General features: G+C 34.8%; 4 protein-coding genes across 4 annotated transcripts; 2 read left to right on the forward strand and 2 right to left on the reverse strand.

Annotated features, from left to right (window-relative positions):
- Positions 1 to 1,561: 1,561 nt before the first annotated feature.
- Positions 1,562 to 2,907, reverse strand: LOC128960044 (zinc finger protein 54-like). The gene is made up of 2 exons (XM_054306107.1): positions 2,563 to 2,907; positions 1,562 to 2,502 (listed from the first exon to the last, which is right to left on the reverse strand). Exons 1-2 carry the CDS (start codon positions 2,834 to 2,836, stop codon positions 1,562 to 1,564), a joined length of 1,215 nt encoding a protein of 404 aa, XP_054162082.1. The 5' UTR covers positions 2,837 to 2,907.
- A 543-nt stretch (positions 2,908 to 3,450) lies between these two features.
- On the forward strand, positions 3,451 to 6,025 carry LOC128960441 (zinc finger protein 62-like). The gene is made up of 2 exons (XM_054306525.1): positions 3,451 to 3,672; positions 3,742 to 6,025. Exons 1-2 carry the CDS (start codon positions 3,456 to 3,458, stop codon positions 6,009 to 6,011), a joined length of 2,487 nt encoding a protein of 828 aa, XP_054162500.1. The 5' UTR covers positions 3,451 to 3,455; the 3' UTR covers positions 6,012 to 6,025.
- Positions 6,026 to 7,298: 1,273 nt separating this feature from the next.
- Positions 7,299 to 8,701, reverse strand: LOC128960458 (zinc finger protein 143-like). The gene has a single exon (XM_054306548.1). It carries the CDS (start codon positions 8,391 to 8,393, stop codon positions 7,362 to 7,364), a length of 1,032 nt encoding a protein of 343 aa, XP_054162523.1. The 5' UTR covers positions 8,394 to 8,701; the 3' UTR covers positions 7,299 to 7,361.
- Positions 8,702 to 9,186: 485 nt separating this feature from the next.
- LOC128960045 (zinc finger protein 761-like) lies at positions 9,187 to 11,743 on the forward strand. The gene is made up of 2 exons (XM_054306108.1): positions 9,187 to 9,453; positions 9,519 to 11,743. Exons 1-2 carry the CDS (start codon positions 9,195 to 9,197, stop codon positions 11,741 to 11,743), a joined length of 2,484 nt encoding a protein of 827 aa, XP_054162083.1. The 5' UTR covers positions 9,187 to 9,194.
- The last annotated feature ends 530 nt before the right edge of the window (positions 11,744 to 12,273 follow it).

Raw genomic sequence — 12,273 nt, forward strand, 5'->3', positions numbered from 1 at the left:
CGCGCTTATTATAAATATTCAAAAAAAAAACAAAAATTATTATTGAATACAAAACAAATAAAAAGGTTTAAATATAGCAATTAAAATTAATACACTCTATATATAAATAACATGCTATTAATATATATATTAATATATAATTTACTATAATTATTATTTTTAATAAATAATTTACAAAAATCATAATTTAAAATTAGTATCATTAGTATTCAATACATCAGTATAAAAAAATTAGTATACATTTACTTAATTATTTTTTTTTTGTTAGTTATGTTAGGTTAAATGAGTTTTAAATACACCATTGCATTCATTGTAATCACATTTAAATGATATTCTTCCTCATAATGTTTGCATTTTTTTTAAAGATTAGCAAATAATTGTTTAGAAATTGTTTTGAATTGACAGCCCTTATTATTATGACATTTGATAATTAATTTTTATAATATAATGACATCTCTCTATCAATGTTTAATCAGATCTGTCTTTTTTTTGTTTGTTTGAATCTTTTGAAACAATTATTTATTTAGATCACTGGTAGACATTTGGTGATGGGTTAGCATTCAATTATTGTTAAACAATTACCAATCAATGTGTATACTTTTGAACATTCATGTTATTTATATGGATAGTCATAAACAAATTGTTTGACTACTAATTTTTTTTTACTACCAGTGCCTGTGTTTTGCTTCTGTTGATTCAAATGTTTATTTGGATTAAGATTATTAGTACTACAGTATTATCTTTATCATCTGAATCAAGATAATTGATTAATGTAATCATTAAAAAACATTGTCATCATTACTACGACCACCACTACTACTACGACTACCACTACTACTAAGACTACCACTACTACTACGACTACCACTACTACTACGACTACCACTACTACTAAGACTACTACTACTACTACGACTACCACTACTACTACGACTACCACTACTACTAAGACTACTACTACTACTACGACTACCACTACTACTACGACTACCACTACTACTAAGACTACTACTACTACTACGACTACCACTACTACTACGACTACCACTACTACTAAGACTACCACTACTACTACGACTACCACTACTACTACACTACTACTACTACTACTAAACTACTACTACTACACTCTAATATACAGTACATATATTATACCTTTACATTATCTATACTTTTACTTGTAATTATTACAAATAGTGTAAAGGTATTTTAGTATCTATACTATAGATTCAATTAACTAATAAACACTGGTTGGGAATTTTTACCTATATTTTAAGATACCATAAAAAATATATTACCGGTAGATGTTTTAAAAAAATAAAATAAAAACACATTTTACCTTTATTTCATAATTTACGGTATTTAAACATAATTATGAATTTATGAAAAAAATTATCGGTATAATAATTAATTATACTGTATATAAATATACAGATCAAAATAAACTCATTATATCCAAAAAAATATATAACATTTATTTCGAAAATTAATTATAATATACATTAATATAAATATTATTATTATTATTATTAACAAAAAAATCAATCAAACAAACAATCGATTAATTATTTGTGTGTTTATTATTCACATGTTTAGTAAACGACGACTTATTATTAGTCTTATAAACACAATCACTGTATTGGCACTCATATAGCGGTAGAGATCCCTCATGTTTTTGCCGATGATTATGATATCTAACCGGATTAGTTGTCTTATAGTCACAGCCAGGCCATCGGCACCGGTAGTCTACCCGACCCTTATGTATTCGGGCGATATGCTGTTCTAGTGACTTACGCAACACAAACTGTTTGTCACAGTCGGGCCAATTGCACGGATAGATTACATCGACAGTGTGTACGTTCATATGTTTGGTCATATCGTTTCTACTTGAAAACAATCGGTCGCATCCCGGCCACTGGCACTGGACTTTCAGTGCACTGTTATGCGACCTCTGGTGTACCCGAAGTGCTGTACTGTAGGCAAAACCTTTGCCACAGACATCGCATTTATGTGGCTTCGAGTGGCGTCTCTCGTGTTTGTACATATCGAGTGCCAGTTTGGTCCGATAGGAACAGCCGGTCTGAGGACATACTTTCCATGAAATGTTTGGCCAGAGTTCCGGATGGCGACCGATCTGATGCTGTTTGAGTGCGTCCTGCGATCGGCAAACAACGGGACAGTCGTTGTAAACACATTTGAATGTCGCCGACGACGAAGTAATCATCAGTTGATTGTTTAAATAGCAGTCAAACAGTGACTTGTCGTCGTCGGTCTCTGTCTTGAAATAACAGTCATCATAGTCGACATCACTATTGGTGTTGTTGTTGTTGTCATCACCAACAGTGGATCCATAATTAACATCACATTCAACCACTACTTCCTCGTAGTCATCTTCTTCGCCGGTGTTTTCACTTTTGATAACAATATCTTCATTAATCATATCACTTGTTGTTGTTGTTGTTGTTTGACATTCTTTGTCCAAATATCTTAAATTCATGTCATCTGAAAACAATAAATCACTAAATTATTTGAAATGTCATAAAAAACAAACAATTGTCTTACGATTAGTATCTTCATTGATGGCGACCTCACAGTCGTTGTCATCACTTAAAGACATCAATTGTTGTTTCATTTGTCTCAAGTCTTCATCAAATTCAACACCAATTTCACCGATATTTTCATTCAATTCATTCAACAATTTTCGGTATTTTTCGGCAAACAATTGATATCTTAATAAATCGGATGACAAACATTGGACTTCACGTCTCAATGCGTTAACCATTGAATACAATTGATATCGACTTAAATCACACAACGAGTCGTCCATTGATTGCATTGTTTTTTTTTAAAAAAATCAATTATTATTATAATTATAAACACAATTATTAATAATAAAAAAACAAAATCAAAAACAAAATTTTTAGTCAAAAAATCATATGTGATATGTTTTTTGTTGTTGTGATTACTGTATTACTGTTATTATTAATACAACAATAATAATAAATAACATATAATTTGAGTGTCAATGATGTTTCAATATATAGCATATGTTTTTACTATACATTAATTGTCATAATTTATTTCATATATATATTTTTTGGGGACATTTAAACACTACAACTAGTGTTAGTACAGTATATACAGTGTATAATACATATGATTTGTGTTTACTGTAAAACTTATAGTAAGTTATAAGTCATTGACTTTACTATAATATTTGGATTTTGTTTGTTGACAACTAAACATTATTATTATTATTATTTAATAAGATATTTATTATTATATATTTATATTAATTTATTATTTAAATTGTAAATATATTTTGTTGTTGTTGTTGTAAATGTTATGCAAAATAAGTTTTAGTTTTAATAAAAATAGATTTTAATTGTAATAAAAAAAAAATTATTTAAAAAATGCAATCGTTGTGTGATTTAAGTCGATATCAATTGTATTCAATGGTTAACGCATTGAGACGTGAAGTCCAGTGTTTAGCAAATAATTTAATGAGATATCAATTGTTTGCCGAAAAATACCGAAAATTATTGAATGAATTGCAAACTATCGATGAAATTAGTGTTGAATTTGATGAAGACTTGAGACAAATGAGACAACAATTGATGACTTTGAGTGACGACAACGACTGTGAGGTTGTCATCGATGAAGACATTAATCGTAAGACAATTTTTTTAACTACATTTAAAACTATTTATTTATTGATTAACTGTTTGTTTGTGTTTTCAGATGACATGAATTCAAGATATTTGGACAAAGAATGTCAAACAACAACAATAACAGCTAATCCAATGAATGATAATCTTATCGTAACAAATGATTGTATTAAAAATGTTAAGAAAGATATCGATGACGACAACTATGAAAAAGTAGTCGTCGATTGTGATGTCAATTACAAGACTAGTGACGATGATAACGCTGATGATGACTATGAAGACAATGATGATAACGACAACAGTGATGAAGAATATACTAATACTCTAAGAAATGGTATCCATAAGAAATCCACGAGAAGTGATACCACGAAAAAGAAATACATAAGATGTGATATCCAGACAAAAGCCGTGATGACTAAGACCAGTAAAGAATCGCTGGAACAGCCGATAGTAGTGAAACGCCAATCAAACGGCAAGTATCGGTGCGATTGGACGGGCTGTGAGAAAGAGTATAAGTGTCGATATGTTCTACATAAACATATACTACAGCACCGGGGCGTTACATACCAGTGCTCGTATAAGGATTGTAACAAATCGTTTGTTGATTACACATCATATAGAAAGCATCTGAAACATCATAGCGATACCTATCAGTGCAAACACGACTGCTGTACCTATACTACGGGTGTTAAAAAGTTTTACGAATCTCATCTGAAAAGCCATTTGACTGAAACACCGTTTCAGTGTACGATCGATGGATGCGGACAACAGTTTAAAACCGATGATCACATGAAAGCACATGTCTTGAGACGACATCCGAATGAGATGCCTGATGTCAAGTGGATGCCGTGCCCGGAGCCGGGCTGTGAGTTTCGGACAAAGTCATCGAACAGTATGACTGTCCATACGTTGACTCATACAAAACCGCATGAATGCGGCAGATGTGGCAAACGGTACGCCACGGCTAATGGTGTTCGCGGCTGTGAATCGCGACACGAGATCGAGTCGTCTAATGGAGAATCTGCTCTAAAATACCAGTGCGATTGGCCCGGTTGTAGTCGCGAATATCGAAACGCATTTGTATTTAAACGACACCTGATGTCGCACAAAGGTGTTAAGTATCAGTGCTCGTACACGGGTTGCAACAAATCGTTTGTCGATTACTATACGTTTCGCAAACACATCCAGAATCATAAGAATACCTATAAGTGCCGACACGATGGCTGTTCATATAGTTCGGGTGTCAAAAGATATTTGTTATCGCATGAGAAAAGTCACATCAAAGATACGCCGTTCCAGTGCAACATCGATGACTGCGAACAGGTATTCAAAACAGAAGACAATATGCGCGCTCATCAGCTAAGAAAACATCCGGACTCGTTGGCGGACGTCCAGTGGATGAACTGTTCGTATCCGGGCTGCGAGTATAAGACAAAATCGCCGAACGCTATGAACTGTCACGAGATATGGCATAAAAAACCGTACGAATGCCAGAAGTGTAGCCAACGCTATGCATCGGCAAAACAGATGAAGGGTTGTCTGGAGAAACACAATATCAGTGATGACATCGATGGTAATGGTGGTGTTGGTGGTAGTGAAGTAGGAAAACACCGGTGCGATTGGCCCGGTTGTGATAAGGTTTATCGTGATACGTTCTACTTGAAACGCCATCGCCTGATGCACACTGGCTACCAGTACCAGTGCCGGCACCGGGAGTGTGGCAAATCTTTTAGCGATTATACATCCTATCGTAATCATGTTAATCATCACAAAGGTACGCACCGATGTCCGCACGATGGCTGCCAGTACACAACGGGTAGCAAAAAGTATCTGCGCTCTCATATGAACAAACATGTCAAAGACACACCGTTCAGGTGCGGTATCAACGATTGCGAACAGGTATTCAAGACTGAGCTGCAAATGTCCAATCATCAGCTTCGCATACATCCGGACGAGTTTCCTGATACACCTTGGATTGGATGCGACTTTCCCGCCTGCGATTATCGGGCAAAGACCAGTATAGCCATACGCGAGCACCGGGCCTGGCATATCAAACCCTACCAGTGCACAGATTGCGATAAACGGTGTCAGTCGTCAAAAGAGTTGCACAGACATCGGATCACTCATCACAATGCCGTACGAATTGCCTGCGAATGGTATGCCTGCGAACGCCAGTTTACCACCCGAGCCGAAATGCTCGACCACATGAATGTCCACACTGGTCAAGAAAGCTACCGATGCGATTGGCCCGGTTGTGACAAATCGTTTATTACCAAACACTCGGTCAAAGCTCATCTCTATAGAGTCCATACGAAAAAGGCTAAACTTGTGGCCAACTTTTAGATGGGTGGTGTTCTCGGGATGTCGTATCATATATTGTAGGATTGGTTAATGGATTATATTATTTATTTATTTATTTCCTTATATGATGTTAAGTTATTTTATTATTATGTTTATTTTATAAATTCAGGTATATTATTAAAATTACTTAAATAAAAATTTAAAAAAAAACTATTTAAAGATATCTATAGTTAAAATTATTTAGAATTATTTAACTAAAAATATATTAAACTTTTTTTAAAAAAAAATAATAAACAGTATATCTAAGGTAAGTATGATATTTTTTTGTGATAATACAGAAATAATAATTATTTTTATAGGTAAATCAATTGCAAAATCATATTACCGTAAATTATAATTGTCAATCAATCAATCAACAATTTTTAATGCTAATAATCTCACACTACTGTACTATAAATATATGTGATAAAAAATTTAAAATTGTTTTTAATTTGAAAAATTAACAAAATAATGTATTTATAATAAGTGCAACAATTATTGATATTTTATCACCAAAAAAAACATACATACAATATGTTGTTTACAATATATAAGTAGTACAGGTATTACAGCATTGTTTATGCTAATCGTATTGAATAACAAACAAACACATAATATTATTGCATAATTAATTTATGTAAAAACATATGACTTTAATGTTTATTATTTTGATATAATATATTCATAGCTGTATTCGTAATCACATTACTGTAATCATACAATAATTATTTTGTTATATAGATGTGATAATATAATAATAATCTACCTGTGCTTTAGTAACACCCGTTACCACTATTGAAGCGGTAGGTTTATCATTTCGGTATTAAATAATCATTTTTTTTGCTATAATCTAATTGTGGTATAAAAAATTAATAGATAAAATAATAGTAATTATACATTTGTTATATTTTATTTTTGGAAAAAACAAAATACAATTAATGAATGAAAAAGTCTATTTTATTGATTAATAATTAATTACAAATTGTTTTATAATAATATTATGAATGATTTAATGTAAAAATATTATTATTATTATTATACTAATAATACTGTAGAATATGATATATATAAAAAAAAAAAGTTTTGTATTCATTTTGTTCAGTAGATTTCATTTGATATAATGAGACTCAAAAAAAATTTTTTAAAGGTAAATAATAAAAATGAAATGTCAAATAATAATTATAAAAATTAATATATGTTTTGTTATATACTTTTTTTATATGTATTTGAATAATACGGTATTTATACAAAAATGTTTATTATTATTATTATTTATTTATTTAATGTTTGAACTATAATTTCAGTGGACACACAACCAATAAATTGATTAATTAATCAATTATTTTTTGGACACTATTTACGCATCAATTGTTTTAGCGAAGCTCTGTTAGCGGCCGACAGCGGCAAATGTAAGCCATTAGACTTTTGCGACCTCTGTTTTCGTCGTTTACCACCAGTACCACTACCGCCGCCACCAATGCCATCGCCATCGAGAGCGTCGGTGTTGTAATGATTTTTCTTGTGTGTCAACAAATATCGATGAGTTTTGAGTACAGCGTTACAAACGTCGCACACGTATCGGGTTTCGGCCGATGCGTGTATCTCCGACTCGTGAGTACGCAATGAGGTAATTGTGGCAAATGTTTTACCGCACGTCTGGTGTCTACACTGAAACGGTTTCAGTCCATAGTGTTTGTACATATGGGCCATCAGATGACGTTTCTGGATGGCCTGATAGCCGCATCCATCAACTGAACACTTGAATCGTTTTTCGCCCGAATGGGTCATCAAATGACGGTTAAGACTCCACAGACTTTTCAATTGTTTGCCACAACCGATAGCTGTACAGACATACTGTTTCTTAAAGTGTATAGCCTTCATATGATTGTCCAGTTCGGGTTTTGTGGACAACATTTGGCCGCATTCAGGATACCGACACTCATACGGTGTTACGGCGTGAACCGCTTGCATGTGTTTAGTTACCGATTGGTTACTGTCGGTCACATAATGACAACCAGCCATCAAACACTTAGTATAATTGTTTAGTTGACCGCAAGCAACGGCGGCAGCAGCAGTAGTGGCGGCAACGGCAACACCAGTGGATGGTTGCAATGGCTGTCCACTTAGTATGGATTGAGATCGCTGTACGGCTTCGGCAATAATCCTGAGACTTTCGTGTGACGTCTTGAATGGTAAGCTCAACGATAGTGGCATCTGAAGAGGCGGGTCTTCGTGATGATGGGCAACAACGTGGTGGTGATGGTGGCCGACAACAGACTTTTGCCGATTGGTGGCCGCCATGGCATCGGCTACAACAGTATTGTGATTATGATGGAGATAGTTGTTGTTTTGGCGGACATTATTCATATGGTGTCTGATGTCCATCAATGGCGACAATGAGGATGACGGCAAAGAAGAAGAATCGCAATGTGAATATGATATATACGATGGGATCAAATCAATGATCACATACACCAAACAAACAAAGACTTGTGTTTAGATGTCTTCAATCAATCAATCAATCAATTAAACAATCAATAGGTTTAGTCAATTCATTTGATGATCACTTATGATGACAGACGAAGACAACAACAATAGTGATCAATGAGTTCTCTTCAGTCAAACCATACAATAATTGTTTAATGATTTTCTGTTGTTTACGAAAAGTATTATTCATGTGTTGAAAGTGAAAGTCAATCAACAAAATAATAATAAATACATAAATAAATTGCTTTTTATTATTATTATTATTATTATTACTGTATTCATAAAGTACTGTATTATACAGTGTATAGGTATTGAATGCATATTATTATTATTATTATTATAGTATTAATATAATAATAGTGAGTATTATAGCACACAAACAATAATAATGTTCTTAAATATATAATACAGTATTTTATTTACTGTTACAATAGTGTTAGTATTAATATAGTGTTTATTTGGGGGACAAACTTATTATATGAAACATTATTTATGACATTCAATTACATCACATTCAATATACAGTATTAATAAATAACAGTTTAATGTATTAATAGATTTAAAGTTTTTTTTTCATTAATAATATTATTTTACTAACATTTTTAATGTCATTATTAATGCTGTGATAAAAATACTTTCTAATAATAATTATTTTAATTTTAAATGTAATCAACTGTTAAAATACAACCAAAAAAAAAGATGCAATCGTTGTGTGATTTAAGTCGATATCAATTGTATTCAATGGTTAACGCATTGAGACGTGAAGTCCAATGTTTAGCAAATAATTTAATGAGATATCAATTGTTTGCCGAAAAATACCGAAAATTATTGAATGAATTGCAAACTATCGATGAAATTAGTGTTGAATTTGATGAAGACTTGAGACAAATGAGACAACAATTGATGTCTTTGAGTGACGACAACGACTGTGAGGTTGTCATCGATGAAGACATTAATCGTAAGATTTTAAAGCAATTTATACATTTTTTTTCTTATTAACTATTTGGTTGTTTGTATCTTCAGATGATATGAATTCAAGATATTTGGATAAAGAATGTCAAACAACAACCAGACATACCATTACTGGTGATAATCATCACCAGAAAAAACAGCGCTTCGTTAAGACCGAGAAGAATAGAAACAGAGAGGTAGAGAAAGACTATGAAGCAGTTGTAGTCGATTGCGATGATGTCAAGTATGGATCAGCCGGTGATCACAACAACAACAACACTAATGTTAGATACAGTTTAAGAAGTGATATCCAGAGAAAATCAGTGAAGACGACAGTGAATCTACCGGTGAAACGACAACAGATAACAACAATTGTCCATAAGTTTAGGTGCGATTGGAAGGGATGTATAAAAGTCTATAACAGTCAATACGTATTGAATAAACATAGACTAACGCACCGGGGCTTCAAATACCGGTGCCCGAACCAAGACTGTGATAAATCGTTTGGCAATTATAGCTATTTTCGTTGTCACGTAAATCACCATAAAAATACGTTACGGTGTCCAAGAGAGGGCTGCCAATATCAGACTGGCCTAAAGCAGCGACTTGAGTCTCATATGAAAAGTCATATTACAGACACACCGTTTCGATGTTTGTTAAACGGATGCGACAAACAGTGCAAAACTGATGATCTGTTGCGCGAACATCGACTTCGACGACATCCCGACTGTTTGGTGGACGTGTCGTGGATCGAGTGTCCCGAATCGGGCTGTGATTTTCGTACAAAGTCACACACATCGATGGCTGGTCACACGGCATCGCATACAAAACGACACGTTTGTTTAGAGTGTGACAAACGGTACGCTACTGCCAAACAGTTAAAGGCATGCAAATTGCGGCACCGGTTACATACCGGTGAGGGACAGGAGGAGGAGGATATCGCTAACAATATAGCCGGTGTGTCAAGTGTCAAGTATCGGTGCGATTGGCCCGGTTGTGATAAAGAATATCTGGCCGAATATACATTGAAAAAACATCGACTAATGCATGAGGGCCATACCTACCAGTGCACGCACGAGGGCTGCGGCAAGTCCTACAAAGAGTACACCTATTTTCGCAATCATCTCAGCCATCATAAGAATACTCATCAGTGTCCGCATGAAGGCTGCAGTTACTCGAGTGGTCTAAAGTCTCGTATTGAGTCGCATCTGAAAAGTCACGTAACAGAAACGCCATTCAAATGTATGCTCAGTGGCTGCGAACAGGTGTTCAAAACCGATGACCAAATGCAAGCCCACCAATTGCGCAGACATCCCGAACAGTTTCCCGACGTGCCGTGGATCGAGTGCGGACACAACGGATGCGATGTAAGAAGTAAGTCTGCGCTCAAGATTACCGAACACCGGAACATTCATATCAGGGCTCACGAATGTCCTGTTTGTGGTAAACACTTTGGTACCGCCTATTTGGTGAGGAAACACCAGAAATCCACACATGGATCGAGCGAAACATTGGACGGCCAGTGCGAAAAGTATCGGTGCGATTGGCCCGGTTGTGCCAAAGAATACAAACATCCAAATGTTTTGGAACGCCATAAACTGGCGCACACTGGCTTCACCTACCAGTGCACGCATGAGGGGTGCGGCAAGTCGTTCAAAGATTATACCTATTTTCGTAGTCACGTCAACCACCATAAGGCTACCTACCGGTGTCTGCACAGCGGTTGTAGCTATACTACTGGTTTGAAGAAACGTTTGGAAACTCATCAGCGATCGCACGACACCGAAACACCGTACAAATGCTGTGTCGGCTGCGCACAAGTATTCAAAACTGAAACTCAGATGACGTTACATCATTTGCGCCGACATCCGGATAATTTTCCTGATGTTCCGTGGATTGGCTGCGAGTTTCCCGGTTGCGACTTTCGGGCCAAATCGCCGGCTGTGTTAGCCCAGCACCGACTCTGGCACACGAAACCCTATCGATGCGTCGATTGTGACAAACAGTTTTCCTCATCCAAAGAGATCAAACGTCACCGAATGACACAACATAATGCCGATCGTATTCCGTGCGAATGGTACGGCTGTGAGCGCCAGTTCTCCACACGGGCCGACATGTTGGACCATATGAACGTACACACTGCTCAGCTGAGCTACCGGTGCGAGTGGCCCGGCTGTGACAAGTCCTATGTAACAAAGCGTACACTGAAATCGCATGTATATAAGGTGCATACTAAAAAATCCAAACAATTGACTGTTACAATGGTCACCACCAATGACGGGTATGCCGTTGTCTGATAAATACAGGTGACGTTTAAAATAAGTTGTGATGTATTTATATATATATATTTCATGATTTTGTATATACTGTAAATAACTGATAGACTATGTTAGACTATGATAGATCAGTGATAGTGTATTATTTGTAATTATCTAAAAAAAATGAATAAAATAAACTAAAAATTTTCATTTTTGATTATAATTTTATGTTAATACATATTACACGCGATTACAACAATTGTAATGAAAAGATTTTTGGTTTATTACAGGTATTTGATTTCAATTCAACTGTAAATTGCAATTCAATTCAATTCAATTCGTTCTTTTGTTGTTGTTTGCAGTTATTTATTAACCGATTTTTCATCAATTGTTTGTCTGTTTTATCCATCAATAAATATCAATAGATATCCATCCATCCGAAAAAAAGTATTGAATATTTACTGTTTTGACAGATAATAAATGTCAGAATCGGCACCGATAGCGGCAACCACTTCGACAATGGCCACCACGGGTTTGGCTTCAGAAGGCGGACAGTGGGTGTCAAACGA

The sequence above is a fragment of the Oppia nitens genome, unplaced genomic scaffold, assembly GCF_028296485.1.
Source record: "Oppia nitens isolate AA-2021 unplaced genomic scaffold, nextdenovo-longstitch-racon4-pilon3 scaffold4_pilon_pilon_pilon, whole genome shotgun sequence".
In the NCBI taxonomy this organism is placed as follows: domain Eukaryota; kingdom Metazoa; phylum Arthropoda; class Arachnida; order Sarcoptiformes; family Oppiidae; genus Oppia; species Oppia nitens.

Bases quoted from the DNA above. Each gene is read 5' to 3' on its own strand.
- LOC128960044 (XM_054306107.1), bottom strand. From the start codon at position 2,836: ATGCAATCAATGGACGACTCGTTGTGTGATTTAAGTCGATATCAATTG. The intron at 2,503-2,562 runs GTAAGACAATTG...TATTGTTTTCAG, and splicing joins CATCAATGAAGATACTAATC to ATGACATGAATTTAAGATAT.
- LOC128960441 (XM_054306525.1), top strand. From the start codon at position 3,456: ATGGTTAACGCATTGAGACGTGAAGTCCAGTGTTTAGCAAATAATTTA. The intron at 3,673-3,741 runs GTAAGACAATTT...TTGTGTTTTCAG, and splicing joins CATCGATGAAGACATTAATC to ATGACATGAATTCAAGATAT.
- LOC128960458 (XM_054306548.1), bottom strand. From the start codon at position 8,393: ATGGACATCAGACACCATATGAATAATGTCCGCCAAAACAACAACTAT.
- LOC128960045 (XM_054306108.1), top strand. From the start codon at position 9,195: ATGCAATCGTTGTGTGATTTAAGTCGATATCAATTGTATTCAATGGTT. The intron at 9,454-9,518 runs GTAAGATTTTAA...TTGTATCTTCAG, and splicing joins CATCGATGAAGACATTAATC to ATGATATGAATTCAAGATAT.